Source organism: Dasypus novemcinctus, chromosome 7 (genome assembly GCF_030445035.2).
Source record: "Dasypus novemcinctus isolate mDasNov1 chromosome 7, mDasNov1.1.hap2, whole genome shotgun sequence".
In the NCBI taxonomy this organism is placed as follows: domain Eukaryota; kingdom Metazoa; phylum Chordata; class Mammalia; order Cingulata; family Dasypodidae; genus Dasypus; species Dasypus novemcinctus.
In genome coordinates, this window is record NC_080679.1 from 123717766 (window position 1) to 123739942 (window position 22177).

General features: G+C 54.4%; 1 protein-coding gene across 8 annotated transcripts in view; it reads left to right on the forward strand.

The window, feature by feature from the left end:
* STEAP3 (STEAP3 metalloreductase) overlaps positions 1-22177 on the forward strand; it is a 109301-nt gene that overhangs the window by 22568 nt on the left and 64556 nt on the right. For all 8 annotated transcript variants that reach the window (XR_009186621.2, XM_071216484.1, XM_071216483.1 and 5 more), the window contains exons 2-4: positions 8657-9156; positions 10327-10854; positions 17366-17530. Coding sequence is in view for 7 of the 8 variants with exons in the window: in XM_071216484.1 (XP_071072585.1) it covers positions 8657-9156; positions 10327-10854; positions 17366-17530 (1193 nt within the window). In the remaining variant the exon portion in view is untranslated. The remainder of the gene's footprint in view (positions 1-8656; positions 9157-10326; positions 10855-17365; positions 17531-22177) is intronic.

The window sequence follows — 22177 nt, forward strand, 5'->3', positions numbered from 1 at the left end:
AAGGCACGGGGTCCCGAATAAAGCCGGACCATCCAGACCTTTTCCTGAGCCGGCGTCCTGACGGCTGCACTGGGGGAAGCCACTTGGGCCTGGCCGAAACCAGCTCCTGTGATGGATTGCTGCTTCATGGGTGGGGTTTGGAAAGCCCCTGGGGCTGATCCTCCGCCTAATAGGGGAAGGGTGGGGGAGAAGGGACTATCGTAGCCAACGGCTATTGTAGCCAAGCCAACGGCCCACCTGCCGATTTGTAGCTGGGTGTTATTTGCCAGCTGTTCTCCTCATATAAACCCTCAGCATTTGGGTGACTCGCACTTGGGATGCCCCCCCCCCCTCCAACTGACCCCATCCACCCTGCCTCTGACCCATCCATCCCGGACTAGAGGGTGGGTCTTAGCCCACGGCACTCCACCACCCCACCTGGCCGCAGAGAAGCCAAGTGCGGAGAAGTAGCTGTGGGAGCAAAAGCCGCGAGGTCTGCTGAAGCCAAGCGCACCGTGGGAGCGCCGAGACCATATCCCCATAACGTCAGCAGCAGTCGTGTCGTTAACGTGAGCCTCTTAGCGAGAGGCCACGGGGCTTAGAAAGCCCAGCTATGTGGGAAGCAGCCACCTTGATGTCACAAAGTCCATGCATTAAGCTCCTGGGAGAGCCTTTAGCCTCACCCAAAGCGTGTTTACTCGTAGTTTACGTACAGTAGTAACAGGCTGCAGTGTCTGGATTTCTTTTTCTTTTTATAACTTTATTGAGGTATAATTACATACCATATACTTCACTCTTTGAAAGTGCACAGTTCGGTGGTTTCTAGCATGTTCGCAAAGTTGTGCAACCATTGCCACAATCATCTTTAGAACATTACCATCCCAAATAGAAACACATACCTATCAGTAGTCATTTCCCACTTCTCCTGAGCCCCCCAGGCCCTAGCAACCACTAATCTACTTTCTGTCTATGGATTTGCCTATTCTGGACATTTCTTACCATACGTGGCCTGTTTTGACTGGCGCATTTCACTCAATACAGTGTCTCCAGCTTCATCCATGTTGTAAAATGAATCTTCATTCCTTTTTATGGATGAATAATATTCCATTGTATAGATATACCACATTTTGTTTATCCATCAGTGATGATTTGGTTGTTTCCACTTTTTGACTACTATGAACATTGACTTACAAGGTTTTGTGTGGACATATGTTTTCACTTTTCTTGTATATATGCCCTAGGAGTGAAATTTCTGGGTCATATGGTACTTCTATGTTTAACCTTTTGAGGAACTCCCAGAAAATGTCTTCTAACCATTTGCCCATGAAGAAAAGTCAGCAGGGTGGCTTGAGTGCATAGCAGCATCTGACAAAGCTTTGCATTTTGATTTTGTTATCAAATTGTCCACCAGAAATATGCCAGATTGTCTTCCCATCAGCAATGTATGAGAGTCCCCATTCCTTATAATCTCACCAACCATAATATATTTAATGTCTTTATCCATTGTCATTCTGGAATATAAAACACATGTGCTCATAGTTTTGTCATTTGCATTTGATTTTATATGAGTTCAAAATCTTTAACGTTCATTGGTCATTAGTATTTATGATTTTACCTGTTCATGTTCTTTGCCCAATATGTATTAGAATGTTCAGCTTTTCCTTAATCAATGTATCTGAGTAACTCAGCTCATTGTATATGTTTTCCTTTTCATTTATTTTTTCTGTGCATCCACAGGAAGAGATGTTTTGCATAAGTATGTCCCTGTTTCTATGAATTTTCTTTCCACGTCAGTTTGACTCTTTATTAGTTCTCATGCTATTTTAAAGCTGAAGTATCAATATTTTCTTCCTAATAATTGTCTTAATTCTGCCAATTCACTTCCACATTCTTAAGATCTCCTTTTTAATCTCTTAACTCTTAAAATAAATGAATCCTTCAATTTCCATACTATTCAAAGCACTCATATTTTCATTTCTTTCTAGATTATGCTCTTCATCTGACATCACTTGCCTCATTAATTACAATTTTTTTGTTATAGATAATTGTATAGGTTTATTCAAGTTAGAATTGAAAGAGAACTCTCCGTCCACTTTTGACTCCAAAAGTTTAGGTTGATTCTATTTTGATTTCTTCCTGTTTTTTTCTGAATTCAGTTTAAAATTTCCCTGTTGGGGATTGAATCATGCCCCCCACAAAGACTTGTTCAGGTCCATGAATCATTTTCACAGAAAAACTGGAAGTGTCTGCAGCATTTTACATTCCCCCCAGCAGTGTCTGTGGGTTCCAATTGCTCCACCTCCTCACCAGTACTTACTTTCTGTTTTCGAGTTTAGCCATCCCGGTGAGTGTGAGGTGGTATTGCGTTGTAGTTTGATTTGTCTCTCCCTAATGGCTAACTATGCTGAGCACCTTTTCATGTGATAGTTGGCCTTTCGCATATGATCTTTAGAGAAATGTCTATGTAGATCCTTTGTCTATTATTTTCTGAGTTATTTCTTTTTATTTTATTATTGAGCTGTAATAGTTCTTAATGTATATTCTAGAAACAAGACCAGTATCAGATATGGGATTTACAGATATCTTCTCCCATTCCGTGGGTTGCTTTTCACTTTCTTGATAACGTGATTTCTGGATATCCTGTCCAAATTAGCAGCTTTACGAGGGAGGGCTTTAAGAGGCAAGCAGAAAGACAGACAGCCGTGACCACTGACCTGACAATGAAGGAGGAGGCGGAGAACTATACAAAGCAAACAGACGGGAGGCCAAGAACACGCCTTCTTGCAAAGCAACCTGAGGGTGTGGGTCTGCCTTCTCTTAAAATGCACATTGCATTTTAGAAGGGTTCCTGCCGGGAAGGATGGGTAGATTCAGTTTTGAAGCCATCAGCTCCAGTAGCATTGCATTCAGTCAGACGTAAGCACGGAGGGAGGCAAGGAGAGGGGCGATGAGCACATGGCCGGGCGAGCACCCCAAGAGAGGTCCCCGGCCACAGGCCGCGCCCCGGGGGGATCGCTGGGCAGCTGTTGGTTCTTATTTTACAGATGAGGACACTGAGACCCAGAGAGAGGAAGTGGCTCCTCTCATATCTCCCGGCAGGAAATGGTCAGGATAGAACCCAGGGTGGTAGCCTCCTGCACCATCCTCTTTCCAGCTCCCTTTTTACGCTTTAAGCAAAAAAGATGCTGTGCAAGGATGTGTATTTGCAGGGCTTGCTAAGCGCCAGGTGCTGGCCACGGCACAGACCAGGCCACCTAGGATGGGTGCTGGCGGAGGGTCGCTGCGCACTGGGCCATTCCATGCCCCCCCCCCCCCCGCCCCCGCCTTTGCACGGGCCCCGCCTCTTTCTGGGGTGCTTTTTCCTCGGTCCTTCAAGGCCAAGCCCAGCTCTGCAGGAAGCCTCTCGGCTCCTCCCGTGAAGTTACTGCCCCTTTTCCTGTGGAGCCTGTGGCTCCCTTTGGACAGAGCTCTCCAGGATGGGTGGGTGGGTCACCCCAGGACTGGCTGCAAGAAGAAAACTAGAGCTTCTATTTGGATTTAATTTTTAGCCCCATCCCTTTAAATTTGCATTTGTTTATGTACAGAACAACTTACTTATCTGTACATAAGATTATCTGTACCTAATTCATCTGTATATGACGCTTGTCAGTTTATCTGTACATAAAATTACTATGCACTGGTACACAAATATATATTTTTAAAGTCTATAACCTACAAAGAAATATAGCAGCAGTAGGAATGTAACCCCCAAATTTAATTTTACTGATGGGATAAAATTAGAAAAATTTTTTAAAAGTTTGCAGACTTCTGTGGTCCCCTGGAGGGCAAGCACTGTGTGTACATTCACCTCTCCATCCCTGATGGACCTGCCTGCTCGGCCACTCATGACAGAGGGTGGGAGACACCACAGCCTGCCTGCTGGTGCCCACCCCTCCCAGCTGCAGGAGGGCACTGCTGGCCTCTAACGATGGGTGACTCGGCCCCCAGCCCATCCCACGGCGACCCACCCTGCGCTGCAGCCTGCCGTGGTCATCGTCTGGGGATCCCACAGAAGAGGCTGTTGGCAGCGCGGGAGGAACTGGCAGGCAGGCCTGTGGGCCCGGCGTGGCTCCCAGCCACAAAGCCCCGGCTTGTGTCCCTGCCGGGAAGTGGGAGGGGACGGGTGAGCCTGGCCAGAGACCCAGAGGGGGCTGGGGCCCAGGCTGCTGCCAGCTCCTGCGGGCGCAAGCCTTGATGCCATTTTGCAGCATGTGGCATCCGCAGCCTGGGGGCACGGTCTGGCAGGCTGCAGCTCAGTCCCGGGGAGCCTGTAACTGGATCTTCTCCCTCCTCCCTCACCCCGAGATCTGCAAATAGAACAACCGGGAGCCATGAACTGGCAACAGGGGCCTGGGAGGACCTGTCCCATCCCCCACCCCTGCCAGCCTTAGCCCAGCAACAGGCCTGTGCTGGGTGCTGGGAGGCCAATAAGATAATGAGATGTGCCACTGCCCGTAGGAAACTTCAGAGGGCAATGCACACAGTGCATATATACACACACATAACACACCTACACACACTGATGTATATCCACATACAGACACACACCATATATGTATGCACACACACAACCCACATGCCGATAAATACGCACATACAGATATATATACACACACATGCAGATTCACACACACACACACTCTGGTACTTACACACATACAGACATACGTACACACATACACACACCCCAATCAGAAGACACAGCTCTGAGCTCTTATGCACATGAACTCAGCCCTCCTAACAACCTGCACAGAGGTACAATTCATGCCCCTATTTTAAAGGAGGGGAGACTAAGGCACAGAGAAGTTAAGTGACTGGCCCAAGGGCCCCCAGCTGGTTAGTGGGGAGGTGGGGCGGATGTCCCCGGGTGGCTGAGGGCAGCCCTAGGAAAGGCCCCAGGGGTCCCTGCCCAGGCCCTGACTGGCCTCCGGGAGCCTCCCACCATCGTGGATTCCCCCGGCTCCAGGCCTGGGGAACCCTGGAGCCCCCTGCCAGGGGCCTTTCACCTGTCAGCTCAGGTCACCCGGAGGCCACGCGCAGCACCCCGGGACTCGCCCCTGGCCCAGCCTTCAGCCAGCTTTCATCCCCGCCGCCAGGCCAGGAGCCACCCTGGCAGGGTCCCTGCTGCCCGCGGGGCACTTTGTCCCTGGGCCCCGGCACATGTCGACTAGCACCGAGTCCCGTTCACCCAGCGCTCACCCCTGAATAGCACCCCTGCACCCTAGGCATCCTGCCTTACCCCTGCTCCTGCAGCCCCCCGGGGAGGCGCTGCCCAGGGCTCCTATTACAGCTGCGGAAACTGAGCCACACGGGGGGCAAGTGCAGGGTCAGAAGAGGACCAGGCCATCTGGCTGCGGCACAGCCCCCCCGGCTGGGGCCCCTCCTGGGGCAGACGCCCCAGCGCCAGGCAGAGCCTGTCTCCGTGTGGGGGGAGGGAGGGGCGCCCTCAGGGCCCACGCTAGAGTCTGGCATGAGCAGGGCCCCTCACCACCCGCAGTGGCCACGCTCAGCCGTTGCTGGTATCGCGAGAGAGACAGGGAGATGCTTCGGAACCACTTTGAAGACACGTGGGAGGTTAAGGGAACCGGTGGCACCGAGGCAGAGGTGGGACAGATGGGGGGGTCCCTTCACTCGGAGTGGACAGCCAACGTGTCCCCTTCCACACCGCTTCTCAGCTCTGCCACTCGTTGGGGCAGCTCTGGCAAGTACACGCAGCATGCAGAGGCCCACAGGCCTACATTCCACCCTTCCCTCATTTACCGGCTGTGCCGCCTTGGCAAGTTACTCAACCTCTCTGAGCCCTAGTCGCTTTACCTTTAAATGGGGGTAAGGGGGTAATAATCATACTTTCTTTATAGGGTTGTTGGTTGTGAGGATTAGGTGACAACTATTGGAGCCATTAAGTTATGGGGCGTAGTAATTGTCCCATAAATAGAAGCTACTGCTGCCTTGTAAAACGCCCATGTCACAGTTTTTAAAACTTTAAGATTGCAGTATCTGCCATTTCAGGGCAGACTGTCATCTCCATTTTCAAAGGTGGACGCGGGGGCCCAGAGAGGGAGAGAGACTGGTGGAAGGACACAGCCAGGTCCTGACAGAGCAGGCCCTCCGCCTCCTGCTCTGCCGCCCACCCCTCCCCAGCCTCATCAGGTGTTGAGAGGGTGGCGGAGGCGCTGTGGATGACGGGGAGAGGCAGGCACCTGCGCAGGCGAGGCCCTTCCCGCTGTCCACAGCTTCCGCGAGGGTGTTAAGCCTTCCGGGCCGAGGAGCCCTGTGGGGCCGTTCGCTGGTGAAGCCCTTGGACTTCTGCTCCAAACAATGTTCTTCAATGTCCAAAGTCAAATAACGTCGGGTTGTAGAGGAAGCCGGCTGAAACAGCGGCACTGGAGTATTGTTTCAGTGCACCCTAGTCACGTGCGTGCTTCTTCAGCACGTTCAGGAACAGGGTCCGGTGGGGGAGCCGCTGTCGATCATCAGTTTAAATGGGTGATGAGTTTCCATAATAGTGGAGGACTTTTTCACAATTAAGATGTGATGTGCCGTGGGTCCGTGTCAGGGACTGTCTTCATCTCCTAGTGCTACCTTAACAACGAACCACAGGCTGCCTGGCCAAAAACACGTCTGTCCTCTCCCAGTCCTGAAGGCCGGAGGTCCAAGCTGCCAGCCGGGCCGTAGGGAATCTGCTGCCTGCGATCCCTGCTCCTGGCCGTGGCTGGCCACCTGGCACACAGGCCACCTGGCACACAGCGTCCTCCCCTCTGTTACAAGGATCGCAGTCACGCCGGACCTCGTTTTTTTTTTTAAAGATTCGTTTATTTATTTATCCCCCCACCCGCCCCGGTTGTCTGTTCTCTGTGTCAATTTGCAGCGTCGTCTTCTTTGTCCGCTTCTGTTGTTGTTAGCAGCACGGGAATCTGTGTTTCTTTTTGTTGCGTCATCTTGCTGTGTCAGCTCTCCGTGTGTGTGGCACCATTCCTGGGCAGGCTGCACTTTCTTTCGTGCTGGGTGGCTTTCCTTACTGGGTGTACTCCTTGCGCGTGGGGCTCCCCTGTGCGGGGGACACCCCAGCATGGCACGGCACTTCTTGCAAGCATCAGCACTGCACATGGGCCAGCTGCACACGGGTCAAGGAGGCCCGGGGTTTGAACTGCAGACCTCCCATGTGGTAGGCGGACGCCCTAATCACTGGGCCAAGTCCACTTCCCGGGACCTCATTTTTAACTCACCTACTTCCATCTGTAATAACTCTACTTCCAAATGTGGCACATTCACAGGTTCTGGGGATGTGGAAGTGAACATGTCTTTTGGGGGGAGCCCAGTTCGACCCATGGCAGGGACAAACTCCCAGGTACTGTAAATACTACAGGGTCTGTGGCTCACGGTCATACTTGAAGGAAGCAGCCACTTCCGTTAGAGGTTGCTGAAACCTAAGCCTGCCTTTTCCCCTCCAGGTATACCGTGAGCCACCAGCGCCTCCCATGAAGGAGCCCAGGCACCCGGCCCATCTCGGGCTCCCATTTGCTGTAAGGTTCCACCCCATTCTACCTGGCAGGCAGGCATCCATTCATCCATTCAGCCAACATTGAGCACCAGCTGTGTGCCGGGCCCTGTGCCAAGTGGTGAGGTTCAGAGTCAAATTGAGGAGCCCGTGCCCTCAAGCTCTGTTTAAGGAAGCGCTTCAGAGGTGCCATCCAGAAACAGGCTGTAACCAAGCACAGGGAACATGCCTGCCCTTCCCGGTCATCACAGAATGCAAATCAAAACAAGCTGGAATGAGCATGCATGCCTCTTCTTTTTTCTTTTTTTAGGTACCTGGGGCTGGGGATTGAACCCAGGACCTCGTATATGGGAGCCGGTGCTCAACCACTGAGCCACATCAGCTCCCCTTGCCTTTTCTGTTATAATTTTTCTTTTCTTTTAGTTAAGCCAGTAACTTATTAAGGTAGGGAGGGAAGAGAAATGGGAGAAAATAACAGATTATGGGTCCCAAGTAGAGAGGAACGGGCTGAAAAGTGATCAAGCAGGCTGTTTTATAGAATACAGCTCTCCATTACAGATTACAAATGCCCAGGTTTGTCTTGCGTGGCCATCATGGCGGGGAAAAACGGCGAGAGCAGGGCGCAGAGGGCAGGAACAGGTACACGGACCAGCACCGGGACAGGCACCGGGGTAGAGCGACGGCAAGAGAGAGCAAGGGCTGTCTATTATAATTTTAAAATTTTATGGTAATACCTAGCAAGGGTGAGGTAGGGGATAAAGGGTCACGCCCGGCCTGTGACCCTGTCCATTGCCTAGTCCTTTTGAGAAGAAGTGTAGCACCGCAGAGCAGTGGTCATGGACGTTTTTATTGTCCCTCCCCAGGACTCTCACTCCTGGAATTTGTCCCAAGGCAATAATTCTGCAAGAGGGACAAAGAGTGGACAGCAAAGAGGTCATCCTCCTGAATCCAAGCACTCCCTGGGGCAGGGTCTACCTCTTGTCAGCTTGTTCCCTGGACTGGCCCGTGGTGGCCACTCAGCAAATGCCCGTTGAGTCAGTGTTTGACCGTCGTGCAGCTACGATGATCAGGGGTGGGGATGGTGGCAGCAGGGCCAGTCCGAGTGCCCCCCACTGACCGGGTTCCTGCCTTCTGTTCCAGCCACCAACATGTCGGGAGAGATGGACAAGCCGCTGATCAGCCGCCTCCTGCTGGAGAGCGACGGCAGCCTCGCCGAGGTCCCCAGCGAGGCCTTCAAAGTGGGCATCCTGGGCAGCGGGGACTTTGCCCGCTCCCTGGCCACCCGCCTGGTGGGCTCCGGCTTCAGCGTGGTGGTGGGGAGCCGCAACCCCAAACGCACGGCCGGGCTCTTCCCCTCGGCAGCCCAGGTGACCTTCCAGGAGGAGGCGGTGTGCTCCCCCAATGTCATCTTTGTGGCCGTGTTCCGGGAGCACTACCCTTCGCTGTGCGGTCTCAGTGACGGGCTTGCTGGCAGGGTCCTGGTGGACGTGAGCAACCCCACGGCACCTGAGCTCCTGCGGCATCGCCAGTCCAACGCCGAGTACCTGGCTTCCCTCTTCCCCACCTGCGCCGTGGTCAAGGCCTTCAATGTCATCTCTGCCTGGACTCTGCAGGCTGGCCCAAGGGATGGGAACCGACAGGTAGGTTCAGGGCGAGGAGTAGCCATCATAACAATAAATATAAACGGCTAAATTTCTCTGAGGGACCTCAGTGCACCAGGCTCTTCATGTGTACTCTCTCAGGGAACCTCTTGGCTCTGCGAAATTCCATTTTACAGAGAAGGAAATGGGCTCAGAGATGTGAATGAACTGAGGAGGGATCTGAACCGTTCTCAGAATCAAAGCTCTTTCTGCTCTCAGAATGGGGGTTCCAGTGGGGCAAGAAAGAGAAGGTTGACAACTTTCTTTTCGTTATGTGGAGTTGACAGGGACAGAGATTTTGCGCTGAGAATTGGACTCAGAGAGAGAAAAGGAACACACTGAGGTGCCAGGCCCTGAGGGAGGCAGGCGTATTCCACAGTCTCATTTCTCCCAAGGCCTTCTAAGAACTGAGTGGAATTCCTCAAAATAGCCACAAGCAGAAGAGCCACTGGGAAAACGGTTCCCCAGAACAGCCAGAGCTGTACACATTTTTGGCAGGAGGAGCCCTTTCCAAGACAAGGTCATTTTTTCCATTCAGGAGACCACCTGCCCTTTCCTGGAGGGAACACACTCAGTGGAGGGCGTTCTCTCACCCAGAGGGAGGCTGATTACAGCAATAGCAAGCAGGGGGAGTGTGTGGTGGGGAGCAGTGGACTACGAGACCAAAGGCCCTCGGGTGGGCAAGGGACATCGTCAGAGGGGACGCTTCTGGGCCGAGCAGGGAGCAGCAGCCACAGCTGCATGTTCTGGGCCACGTGTGAAGTCCTTCCACTGAGCAGGAAAGCCACAGGCCTCCGGCCTATTCCAAGGGGGGGTGGGCCACCTGGTAGAGCGGTGTGCCCCTGGCTGCTGAGGTCAGTGAGCTGGGCAGCCGTCCCGCAGTGAGGTCAAGCCCCGATGGCTCCCCTGGTACAGGACATCCCCAGGGGGGCTGGGCCAGAGGCCGGGAGGCTACTTGGGGTCAAGGAAAGACCCGGGCCTGGGAGTCAGCGCTGCTTGTGCTCCCAGCTCTCCATGGACTCCCAGTGCACTTGGACAAGACCCTGCCTTTCCTTGGCTGCCCAGTGAGGAGTGAGGTGGAGATGCTCCCAGAAGCCCTGCCCCCTCTCGTGGCGTGGCCCGGGTCCTCCAGCCCCCGTCTGACTGGCCTCCCGTCCCCACCCCCTACAGGTGCCCATCTGCGCGGACCAGCCGGAAGCCAAGCGCATGGTCTCGGAGCTGGCCCGCGCCATGGGCTTCACGCCCGTGGACATGGGCTCCCTGGCCTCGGCCCGGGAGGTGGAGGCCATGCCCCTGCGCCTCCTCCCCGGCTGGAAGGTCCCGGCCCTCCTGGCCCTGGGGCTCTTCGTTTGCTTCTTCGCCTACAACTTCGTCCGGGACGTGCTGCAGCCCTACGTGCAGGAGGGCAAGAACAAGTTCTACAAGCTGCCCGTGTCCGTGGTCAACACCACGCTGCCGTGCGTGGCCTACGTGCTGCTGTCGCTGGTGTACCTGCCCGGCGTGCTGGCGGCCGCCGTGCAGCTGCGGCGCGGCACCAAGTACCGCCGCTTCCCGGACTGGCTGGACCACTGGCTGCAGCACCGCAAGCAGATCGGCCTGCTCAGCTTCTTCTGCGCCGCCCTGCACGTGCTCTACAGCTTCTGCCTGCCGCTGCGCCGCTCGCACCGCTACGACCTCGTCAACCTGGCGGTCAAGCAGGTAGCCCCGCCCACGCCCCGCCCCGCCCTCAAGCAGGTAGCCCCGCCCACACCCCACCCCTTTACACAGAAGGTAGCCCCGCCCACTCCCCGCCCCTTTCCTCAGAAGGTAGCCCCGCCCACTCCCCGCCCCTTTCCTCAGAAGGTAGCCCCGCCCACTCCCCGCCCCTTTCCTCAGAAGGTAGCCCCGCCCACTCCCCGGCCTTCCTTCCTTCCTGGGCACAAACGTGCGGGGGCACAGGCTGTGCGCTGGGAGCAGCCGGCACCCATCCACAACCTCCATGATTCTCTTGGGCCTTGTCAGTGCCTGTACCCCAGTATCCAAGATTTAGAGTGTCAGTGGACGAAACAGACAGCAGTCCCTGCCCTCAGGTGCACCCTATGGGAGCCTTAGAGCAAAGCAGTACCTACAGAGGTACTCAGCAGGTCGTGAGTGCCCCGAGGAAAGTAAACCAGGGGAGAGGCCGGGCTGCCCCTGCAGGCCCCTCGGGGCAGGAGCTGAGCCCCCAGGGTGACTGGCACGCGTGAGGCCCGGGGAGGAGGCCCAAGTGGCAGGAGAGAAGGGAGCCAGGGAGAGAGAGCGGAGACAAGAGGAGGCTAGAGGGGGCGGGACGACATCCGGGAGGGCCTCGCCCGCGCGAGCCTTTCTCTCTGAGTGCAGTGGAGGGCGGAGGGCGTGGAGGGCCCATCAGGCTGCTGCGTGGAGGACAGACAGGAGGGAACCCAGGACCCGGGGCTGGGAGGTGAGGAGGCTCTGGGAAGCAGAGGAGAGGCAACGGGGCGTGAAGTGGGGCGGGCGCAGCAGGCGGCCAGCGCTGCTTTGCTGCGGTGGCTGTGGGGTCTGGGGTGGGAGTCAGGGTGCCTGCGGGTTTGGGGCCTGGGTATCTAGAAGGACAGAGTCACCTTTGGCTGACATGGGAAAGGCTGCAAGGGTGATTGTGGGGCAGGTGGCGTGATTCGTTCATTCAGGACGCAGACACGGTGCTCCTTGGCAGCAGAATTCTCAGCACGTGGAGGGCCCTCCACCCAGCCCAGGCAGAAGCAGAAGCGGCATCAGCTGGCCCCTGCACCCACAGAGACGGGCCCCTGATGCGCCATCCTGGGCTCACGGGCCCAGAGGCTTGATTCTTAGTCCCAAACTCAGGTGTGCAGGAAACCCTGCCTTTCTCTATTGTCCCAAACCTACTTCATTTCCCCTCCGGCCCCCTCAGCCCCCGGTCCGCGGGGTCTGTCCACCCCAGGACACTAGCCATCTAACAGGCCCAGATGCCGGTGAGCCCCTTCCCATCCAGCCGGCACTCCAGCCCGGCTCACCCCTGCAGGTCCAATTCCGGCTGGGAAGCAGGGACCCCAGTGAGGCTGGCCCTGCCCAGGCACACTCAAGCAGGGGGCCTTCCCCCTGCAGTCTGGGCCACCTCCCAGGTCAGGACAGGGAGGGGGGGCTGGGCTGCGGCCTGGGAACCCAGATCTCAGCCCCAGCTCACCCTCGGGGCCCCTGCTCCCTTGTCGGCAGCTTCTCCAGGCCCTTGTTCTTCCCCCACCCATAGAAGGGATACTTGACATAGTTGCGTCTTAGGCTTTCACACCAGAGAGGAAGAAACTCAGGCTCCAGGCAAAGAAGCAGGATGTTTGCTGGAAATGCGAAGAAGGGAAAAACAATGGTCACAAGCCCTTACAAAGAGCTGGCTTTGTTCCAGGGACTGTTTGTTCTAAGCGTTTTAACCCTTATCTCAGCCCCACAAGGTAGGCGCTGCACTCGTCTCGTTTTACAGATGAAAAAACCGAGGCACAGAGTTCAGTAGCCTGACCGAAGTCGCACAGCCAGGAAGTGGCAGAGCTGGAAGTCAGCTCCAGCCATGGTACTCCAGATCCATGCTCCCATCCCTACTGCTCTCTACAGGGAAGACGGACCCATATTAACATTGGAGTGGATTATCGCACCGCTCAGGTCATTCATTCACTCACTGTGCCAGGTCCCGGGCCTGCGACAGCAGAAAGACGTGGACAGTCTTCCCTTGCCTTGGCTGGACAGGGTGCGGTGGAGGCCAGCACCCTGGGCTCTTATCCTCCAGCATCGCTGATTACAACAAAAGCCACAGTGGCTTTGAGCCAGTCACAGCCCCTCCTTTGTCCTTGGGGTCCTGATGTGCAGATCAGGGTCTCTTCTCAGGCCCTGTTCTGATGCTCTTTGATGATATTTTCTTACCCACTTCTGAAAAAGAGCCAGCCAGCTTGGAAGGAGGCTCTGTGGGGTTCCATGGGGATCCTCAGGGGCTGGGACAATGGTTGCTGCCCAGGATGGGACAGATCCGGCTGTCAAAGGCCCCAGGCTGCTGGCAGTGTTCCAGGCAGGGGGTGGGGACGATCACACACACACACACACACACACACACACACACACACACACCCCTTTCCAGGGCAAAGCAAATCACTGCTGCCTGACTTCCCCAGCTGTCCTGACTGCCTCTAAATTCTCTGCCCTGCCAAGGTGCTTCTTGCTGCTTAGGGTAACCCAGTTTTGGCTTAATGCATGTACCAGGGCACAGAAGGGCGCATGCAAGGTAATTTTCCCCGAAGTCCTTGAGGGATGCAGGCGCAGGTCAAGGTTGCTAGGCAACCATTACTCCCACGGGAAAAGATCACTCTTGGAGACACTAAAAGCCTGTCATGCAAAGGGGCTTCAACTTGTTCTGCAGAGCTCCAGGGGACAGAACCGGGGCTCAGTGTGTGTGTTGGGGTGGGGGTAGAACAGCCCAGAAGTGGGTCGGGCAGCCTAGAAGGAGTGAGCTGCCCGAACCCGGAGGTGTTCGAGCAGGTGTTAGATCTGCAGATGCTCGCTGCCAGGGAGTCTCCAAGTCAGCCATGCCCTCGGGTTCTGAGACTTTGGGCATCTGAGGCTGGTCTGAATTCAATCCCGGCATATCCGGGCTCCGCTGGCAGTGTGTGCCTGGTGTGTCTTTCCCTGCCTGCCCTCGTGCCTCCTCACCTCCGGGCTTCAGGCAGGCGCCAGGCACCCAGGTCACTGTGCTGGACTCTTAGTGAAGTGAGCTTGTTAGCCGGAGCACAGGAAGCTCTTGCTCCAGGAGTTTCCTTAAAGCCCCGGAGTTTGCAGATTCGCAGGAATAGCTGTTTCCCAGCTGCAGAGAAAACCTCCGTGTATTATTATCAACACTAATATTTGTATGGCACTTTCTGTGGGGTTCCCTAGAAACACCCTTAAGATGGAAGTCAAAGCTCAAGATCAAAGACAATGTCTCCCCACACACAGTTTTCCTCTCCCCTTGCCCCAAATCTAATCCACACACGGCTGCCAGCCCATGTCCCTGCTGAAAAGTGTAGAGTGCCTGCCCACCATTCCCAGGGTGACAGACCCGTCACTGTCTCTCTCAGCCTCCTGTCCCCAACTTCTCCTGGAACACACCACCCTCGGCTCCCACGCCGAGCCCCCACCCTGGACACCTGGACGGCCTGGCAAACTCTCCTTCCCTCGAAGAGCAGCCTCTGCTAAGTGTCCCCAGCCTGTCCCCCTTCCCACACCCATTCCGTCGCCTGCTGTGTTCTGTCCACAGACATCAATTCAGTCAGTTATTTGCACGTCGGTCTCCTCTTCCCGACCCTGAGTTCCGGGAGGGCAGGGATGGGTCTCCCACACCTTGAGGTCCACGGCTCCTGACGCAGTCACAACGTGGCCATCACAGGACCGACTGCTAGCCTGGCCACCACAAAGCCGACAGCAGGCACCTCTAAGAGGAACACGCTTAGCCGTGCTCAGGTTAGAGTGCTCACCTGGGGAAAGACATGATCTCACCACCCCCGCCACTGAGAACAACAGGAGCGGCCATTTATTAAGCACCTGCTGTGTGCGGACACATGCTACTGGTTTCCCTGACATATCCTCTAAGTCCTTGTAGTACCACAGCAAGAGAGGGACAGTAGTGGCATTAGAGGGGGCAGGGGCTGCCCAGGGTCTCAGGACTGCCCCCCAACGGCAGAGCGGGCATCAGAATCCGGGCCCAAGGGATGCCAAAAGCTCTGTATTCGCTACCTCCGCAGGCTGCGCCCTCCACCTATCTGCCCCCTTCACTGGGTATGGCTGGTGGTCGGCGCTGCCCTCTCCCACCCACTGCCCCCTGTGGGGTCCACCTGCCACTGGGTCATTCGGCATCTAACCTGCAACTTACAGGGAGAGGAAACCCTACACGCCAAGGCCGCCCTGTGTCTTTCATTAACAACTACACGCCTCGCCGGCCACCTTGATTAGCTCTAAGTAAGGAAGGATTACTAGAGGAACGGGAGCTGTTAAACTGGAAGTCGTTAACTATGGCACTGGTCACGGAGGGCCCCAGGCTCAGCACTGTCACTCGCTGAGTTGGGTGGACATCACAGATCATCAGAAGGGGCAGGACCCGGGTGCTCGGGACTCCCCTGCCTGCCCTACCCCACCCCTTCCCGGTGGCACCGCAGGATGGAAGTGTTAGAGGGAAAAAACAAGACGTGTTAACAGCCAACGTGGTGTATGTGTGTAAGCAGCCAAATGGACTTGTGATGTTAACTGCCTGGTCTCACCAAAATCCAGAAAGGATGACTAATGTAGTATACTGCAAGAACAAACAACTTGCAAGCGGGAGCTATTTTTTTGGCAGCAGTTGCTAACCCTGCGAAGGTGTGAGTGAGACTCCTTTGGGCTCAGTGATGGGGGAAACTGCTCTTTGTAGAGTAGTATCAGCCACCCTTCCTGGCTGATATGGACTTCAGCCACAACAGGTACCATGGCAAAATCAAAGCGTTTTGCATGTGACCTCATCCCATTCTCTCAGGCGGCGAGTCAGAGTTGCCCAGAGAGTCACAAGGATGCGTGCTCAGGATAAGAAGCCAGATCTCCTGAGGCCTGGTGCTTTCGTGGCTTAAAGAGAGAACATGGAAGTGGATGTGGCTCGGTGGTTGAGCACCGGCTTCCCATGTACGAGGAGGCCCTGGGTGCAAGCTCCAGTACCTCCTAAAAACAAATGAACAAACCAACTCATTGTTGAACGGATGTAGCTCAGTGGCTGAGCACCTGCTTCCCACATACAAGATCCTGGTTCAATCTCCAGTAATTCCCTAAAAAAAAAAAAAAAGAGCACATCAAAGTGAGCTGCCCTGCCCTAAAATAGCAGAGAGGTAATCCTTTCTCTCAAATTGCAGGAAAAGTACCCCGAATGGATGATGTTTTTTCAGTTTCTTGACATTTGCTCTCGTAAACCTTTTGACTGTTTGGGCTCAGCCTGCCAAAATTCACTTGGAAATGGGCTTCTGTTGTCTGTTGGTTTTCCTGCTGAAACTCATTTTTCAAATGCCTGTGTGAGTCACTCTGTTCCATGAGGCAGAGACCAGCCTACCTAGGGCACCGTCACAGTTTCTGATGAAACGCTGCTCCTTATTTCGCCCCTGGAATTCAAGTTCGAGTGTTTGGTGGTGTTTCTTGGTGAACACCTGACTTCCGGGCACTCTGCTATCCAGTCTGGTTGGGGCATGACAAGTGTCCTGGCAGGACCTGGATGAAGTGCCTTCTGGGCCAGCCTTGGGCCGGGGTAGGCGGGGGCTCAGCAGCTAGAGCAGGCTGGGGCTGGGGGTGCGGTGTAACCCTAAGTCTTCAAAGGTCCCCTGATTTGAGTTCCTGGAGCTTGGGGTGTGGGTGGTGGTGGAGCGGAATGGGGTGATCCCAGGGCCCCATGAGGGTCCACACACAGTAGGTGCTTCATAAGCGCTCGTCAGACTGCTTGGGGAGCGGAGGCCAGTCTCCTTCGTGTGGTGAACGGTTGAGCCAAACTTGGCAGCCTCCGACAGAAATGGGGAGCTGGGTGAGAACACCAGGTGTCTGGGGGGCTCTGAGGCAGGCGCTCTCGAGGGGGTGGGGGGGTGCGTGCATCCTGAGTGGGAGCCTGCGGCGGGGACAGCGTGGGGGACCAGGGAGACGGAGGGCCCAGGGGAAGGCTGGCTGGAACGGGCGCTGGCCAACAGGCCACTCACAAATCTCGGCTGAGGGATTCGGAGCCAGGACAGCACTTCTGTTTGTGGCACTCAGGGGCTAGGACGCTCTGTGATAAAGCCATGCTGGAAGAGACTGTGTTTTGGTTTATGTCTCTGACACTTTCTCTCAGTTCACATGACAGCTCTGGGTTGCCACCCCTCACCCCACTCCAGGTAGATGTGTGAAAGCCCCAGGGGGGCTCCGTGTCTTTGGAGGCAGGCTGCCTGGGTTCCAATCCCGGCTCTGCCATCTACCCCCATTGTGTGACCTTGGGAAAGTGACTTGGTCTCTCTGTGCCTTGACTTCCCCATCTATCAAATGGGGATAATAATGATCTCTACTTCACCGGGTGGTTGTCAGGATTAAAGCACCCACAGGGCAGCCAGGTGCGGGGAGCGTGGAGGCACTGTCAGTGGCTGCTGTCTTTCCCACGTCGCCGCGCGCTCACCCATGCCCCAGGAGTAGAGTCAGGCATTCACGGTTTTCCTTCCATCCGGGTCAGGTCTTGGCCAACAAGAGTCACCTGTGGATCGAGGAGGAAGTCTGGCGGATGGAGATCTACCTTTCCCTGGGAGTTCTGGCCCTCGGCACGCTGTCCCTCCTGGCCGTCACCTCGCTGCCGTCCATCGCAAACGCACTCAGCTGGCGGGAGTTCAGCTTCGTTCAGGTGAGGCAGGCCCACCCCTCTGCCGGGGGCGCTCGGCCTGGCCCCTGCTCGGCCAGCCCATCCGGGGCCCTGCCCTCCCGGAGCTGCTTGTCCAGCAGGACGGCAGGGTCGGAGGCCAGGGCAGGCTCGAGGGCCAATCCAAGTCTCCTGTCGAGGTGTAGCCAGGCAAGCCCGACTCCTTCATACCTGGGGAAGCCAGGTAGGGGCATGCGACAAAGTCAGAAAGCAGGACACTGAGCTGGATTAAGCACTCTCCGTTTCTACAATTCCTTGAGCTTCCCAGACGGAAATCTGTGGCGTGCAGTCGCTGGATCTTCCGCTGGTCTGGCTGGGAGTGTCTTGAGTTGCTGAGCGAGCCTAGCGGCCCCTCAGCACCCTCCTGTCAAGCCAGCTCTATTGCTCCTGCCAGCCCCTGGATTCATGCCCGGCAGATGCGAGGGGAGCAGCAGGACCCCCAGTTTATAGGGGAGGAAACCAAAGAAACCATATCCATTCCCATGAAAAACCCAGAGGACAGGAGGTCGGGGCTCAAACAAATTTGAGAAATGACCTACCTCCCCCAAAGAGATTCACAATGAACTTTGTCCCAGCTAAGGTTCTACTCACGTCTTGGGCAAACAAACCTAATTAAGCCAGACTTATTTGAGCATTGGCCAATCCCTCCTCCCTCCTTTTTAAAAAACATATAATAGCAATGCACACCCCCAAAGAACAAGATTGGAGAAATGCTGCAAGCAGCAAACCGTTCTCTATGCGTTCGTTCATTCAAAAACATGTATTGAGCACTTACTGCATGCTGGGCACTGTGCTAGGCCTGGGGGCAATAGGAGTAAGACAGGCAGTGCCATGGATCAGCCTTTATGAGACAGGGACAGTTCTTGCACGGCTTTGTCATCTCCCACTGTTCTCCACACAGAGGATGTGGCCAGCTCCTAAATGCTGGTGGATTAACTCATCCCCTCCGGTGGATGGGAGCTGACTAATACTGAACCCTGTCATCGTGTTGTGTCAGGGCAGAGAACAGCTATAATATCCACCCCCACTGTCAAGAAAAATCTGTTGAGTCCCTTCTTTGTGCAGCAAGGACCCCGTATAGGCTGCAAAAGGAGAATGACGATAGAATGCTCTTATGTAATTGTATTAGTCAGGGTTCTCTTGAGAAACAGAGGATCAAGGGGATGTGTGTGTCTAACTAATAAGAGATTTATTATGGGGATTGGCTCATAGGCCTGTGGAATTGGCAAGTCCAGATTCTGTAGGGCAGGCTACAAATTGGGAACTCGATGATGACCCTGAATTCCCCCTGCAAGCTGGGAACTCTGATGAAGGTGACGAAGAGAAGGAGAAGCTGGCTGGCTGAGACAGAGATGGGAATTCTTCCTTCTGACTGCTGAAATCCTCAGTTCTCCCTTTAGGGTTTTCAACCGATTGGATGCGATTTCTCTCACTACTGAAGGCGGTTGATTGTGGATGTCATCAGCCATAGATGCAATCAACTGGTTTAAATCCACAAATTACCCTTCCAGCAGCAACCAGGCCAGTGCTTGCTTGACCAAATAACTGGACACCGTAACCTAGCCAAGTTGACACATGAAGTTGACCATCACAGGAATCCAAATTAATTGTTCCTAATTGGGGATGCTTAACCTACTTCAACCCAAACAGAGTTTTGTGGGTTTTTTTAAAAAAGTGTATCTGTTTTTGAAACTCTCTCATTCTGCTCATCTCTGAAGATCCCTGGAGGATGCTCATTGCTGACATACACCACCATCAGCCTCAGAAGGGGAAAAACATGGAATTTTATTTCTCTTCCGCTAATCCTCATGTGTCTCGTACCCAAATCTAGGATTTTCCTGTTCCCGCCTGGAGTATCCTGAGGTGCAGGGTTTATCCACAATTAGAACAGACTGCGGGTTGCTCCCCTCATCCAAAAGTTGCTCCCTTAAGCAGCCGTAGATTACATGGCCTGGCTCTGGCTGCTGGGGAAAGCCGGAGGATTTGATTTTGTTAGCAAAAGCTGCCTGGGACCTCAGCAGCCAGCTCTGCTTTACATATAGAAGAGTCCAAATACGAATATGAACGTCCTTCTGCTCATGGCAAGAGCCGGGGGACTGCAGGGCCGAGAGACGGGCAGAAAGGCAGGATTTTACTCGTGGAAATTAAATGCCCACGTTCCAGCCACACAAACCAGCTGCAGTCCCTCCTGCGGCTGCTGATACGGGGGGAGAGCCCAGGTGGGAGCTCTGCCCCCTCACGGCCCAGCTCAGTGACCTTCGGCAGATGACAGCAACTCCCTGAGCCTCAGCTTACATGCCTGTAAAATGGAGTCAACTCTCTACAGAGACTTTATGAGCCACAGGGAGAGATTATCGGTGCAAGAAATATGAAATGAGTATTGCTGTGATTTTTAGGGTATGCAGCCACTGTTTCATTATCCCGGACTAAGCTACCAACTGCCCATTCTCTGAGCCTGGTAGGTGGCAGTGAAATAGAGGCCAGAGACTCCAACTCTGGCCGTCGGAGGTTTCAAACTGCAGTCAAAACTCATTAGCAGGTCATGAAATCAATGCAGTGGGTCGCAATGAGCATTTTTAAAAAATAGAATAGAACGGCAAAGAAAATATCAGAGTGCCTTGCATGTTATATGGATGGATGGCTTTTCAGTTGCTATATTGATTCAGGAGTCTGTACACATATATGATATGCCTGGCTGTGTAACAAGCAGTGATGTAAACTGTGATTCTGACTGTCAAAGAGTTTGAAGTCCCAGAGCACTCTTGGAAGAACACAGATTCCCAGGCCCACCCCAGGACCATGAACCTGGCCATTTGGGGTGGCTCTGGAAGTCTGCACTTTCACCAGCTTGCTGGGTGACTCTCAAGTGCACACATTGCAGTGCATAGAAATCTCCGGTGAAGTGATACGACCACAGGCTATGGGGTTGGCAGACCTGGCTTTGGGTCTCAAGACTACCACCTGCCAGCCCTTCACCACGAGTCAAGCTTCCAGGCCATCAGAGCTTCGCTTCTCACCTGTACCTGTGTCCACCCCGTGTGTCCTTGGGAGAGGACCGGAGTTGAGGTCATCTAAGATGCACAACACGCATGGTCAGTGATGGGTTTGAGTTGTGAGCTAAGCTGCAACCTTCTATGAAAACCAGATCCCACTGCCTTCCCTTGCCACCCCCAACTACGAGGCCCCAGGTTTTAGAAACCGCAGTCCAAATGCCATGGGAAGGCAGGGACAGCCACTGTTCCCAGGGGACCTGGGTGACCCCCGGGTCTTAATCTAATGATTAATGAAAAGCCATTGAAACAGTGTGTGGACTCCGTAAAGAAGGAACTCTTTTGTTACCAGGGCTGTTTTTCAAAGTTGTTTTTAAATTTTACTTCGGGTGTTTTGCTCTTGGTTTGGTTTTGGCTGTGCTAAGTCTCCTAATTAAGCCAATCAAACATCATCAGCTTGCAGAACACCCAGAGAGCTACAACTCACCTGGACCGAGAAATTAGAGTTCACCACTGAACACCTAAATTCTGTCCCAGAGTTAGAGGAACTTCCTGCGACCTTGCCCAGTCCAGCCACCTGCCTTCAATAATGGCAGGCACCAGCTCTGACCCTGGCTTCATGAGCGATTGCGCAGAGCCCCTTCACGCCATTGTAATTGAGCAGCAGCAGCCGCCGGGCGGCCTGGCTGTTCCTTCTTTGCTAACAAGCTTACATATAATAAAAATGGCCCAAGCTTGGGGGTGTTATTAATTGCCCCATGACAATCCCTCCCCTTCTTTTGGTCTCCATCAGGCCATTCTGAGATTTTTAAATTGTTCCCAAGGAGAGAAGGACTGGGGACAACAAACTAGCAGGAATCAGCCCCGCTTTCAATTGGGAGCTGAGAGTCAAAAGGCCCTGTGTGATTGGCTGGTCCTTGATGGACAGCCTGGCTGTGGAACCCTTAGCCCGAGGCTGGCGCTTCCTGCCATGAATCACCATGGGATTTTGGATTACAAAGGGATGGGGGGGAGGTCTTTGTTGAAAGAATAGAAACGACCAAGTCCCTCTCCAGTGAAGTGACCTTCTGGACAGACGGGTCCTTGTGGACTTCTCAACCTGAATTATGTGCTGGCTGCACATGACAATCATCTACTGAGCTGATAAAAGCCACAGAGGCCTGAGCCCCATCCCAAACCAACTTCATCAGACTGTTGTGGGGCATTAATATTTTCCCCCAGCTCTCCAAGCGATGTAACGTGCAGTCGGGTTTGAAAACCACTCGCAGACTCGGCAAGGTCCAGGAATTGCGTAACAAGGAGAGGAGCAGTGATTTGAGGTGGGGCAGCTGGTTGGAGCCCCTTGGGTGACTGACAGGCTTGGGGACCTCTTTAACCCCAGGCTGCAAGAGCAGCAGATCAGAACTTAGAAATAAGTCGGTGAGGTTCAGAAGTTGGTGTGAGCAGATTGGGAGTTCTGGAAATGACAAGGATTTGGAGCCACATGATGACACACAGTCAAGGGGTGGTCCTTCGGGGGATAAGCATTTTTAAATGCCATATGAATGAACAGCAGGTGAGAGCAGGGAGCTAACCGTGGCCCTCAGCGGGCTCTGTTGAGCCAGGAATTTGATAGGGGTGGGAGGACAGCCTGACACGGCCA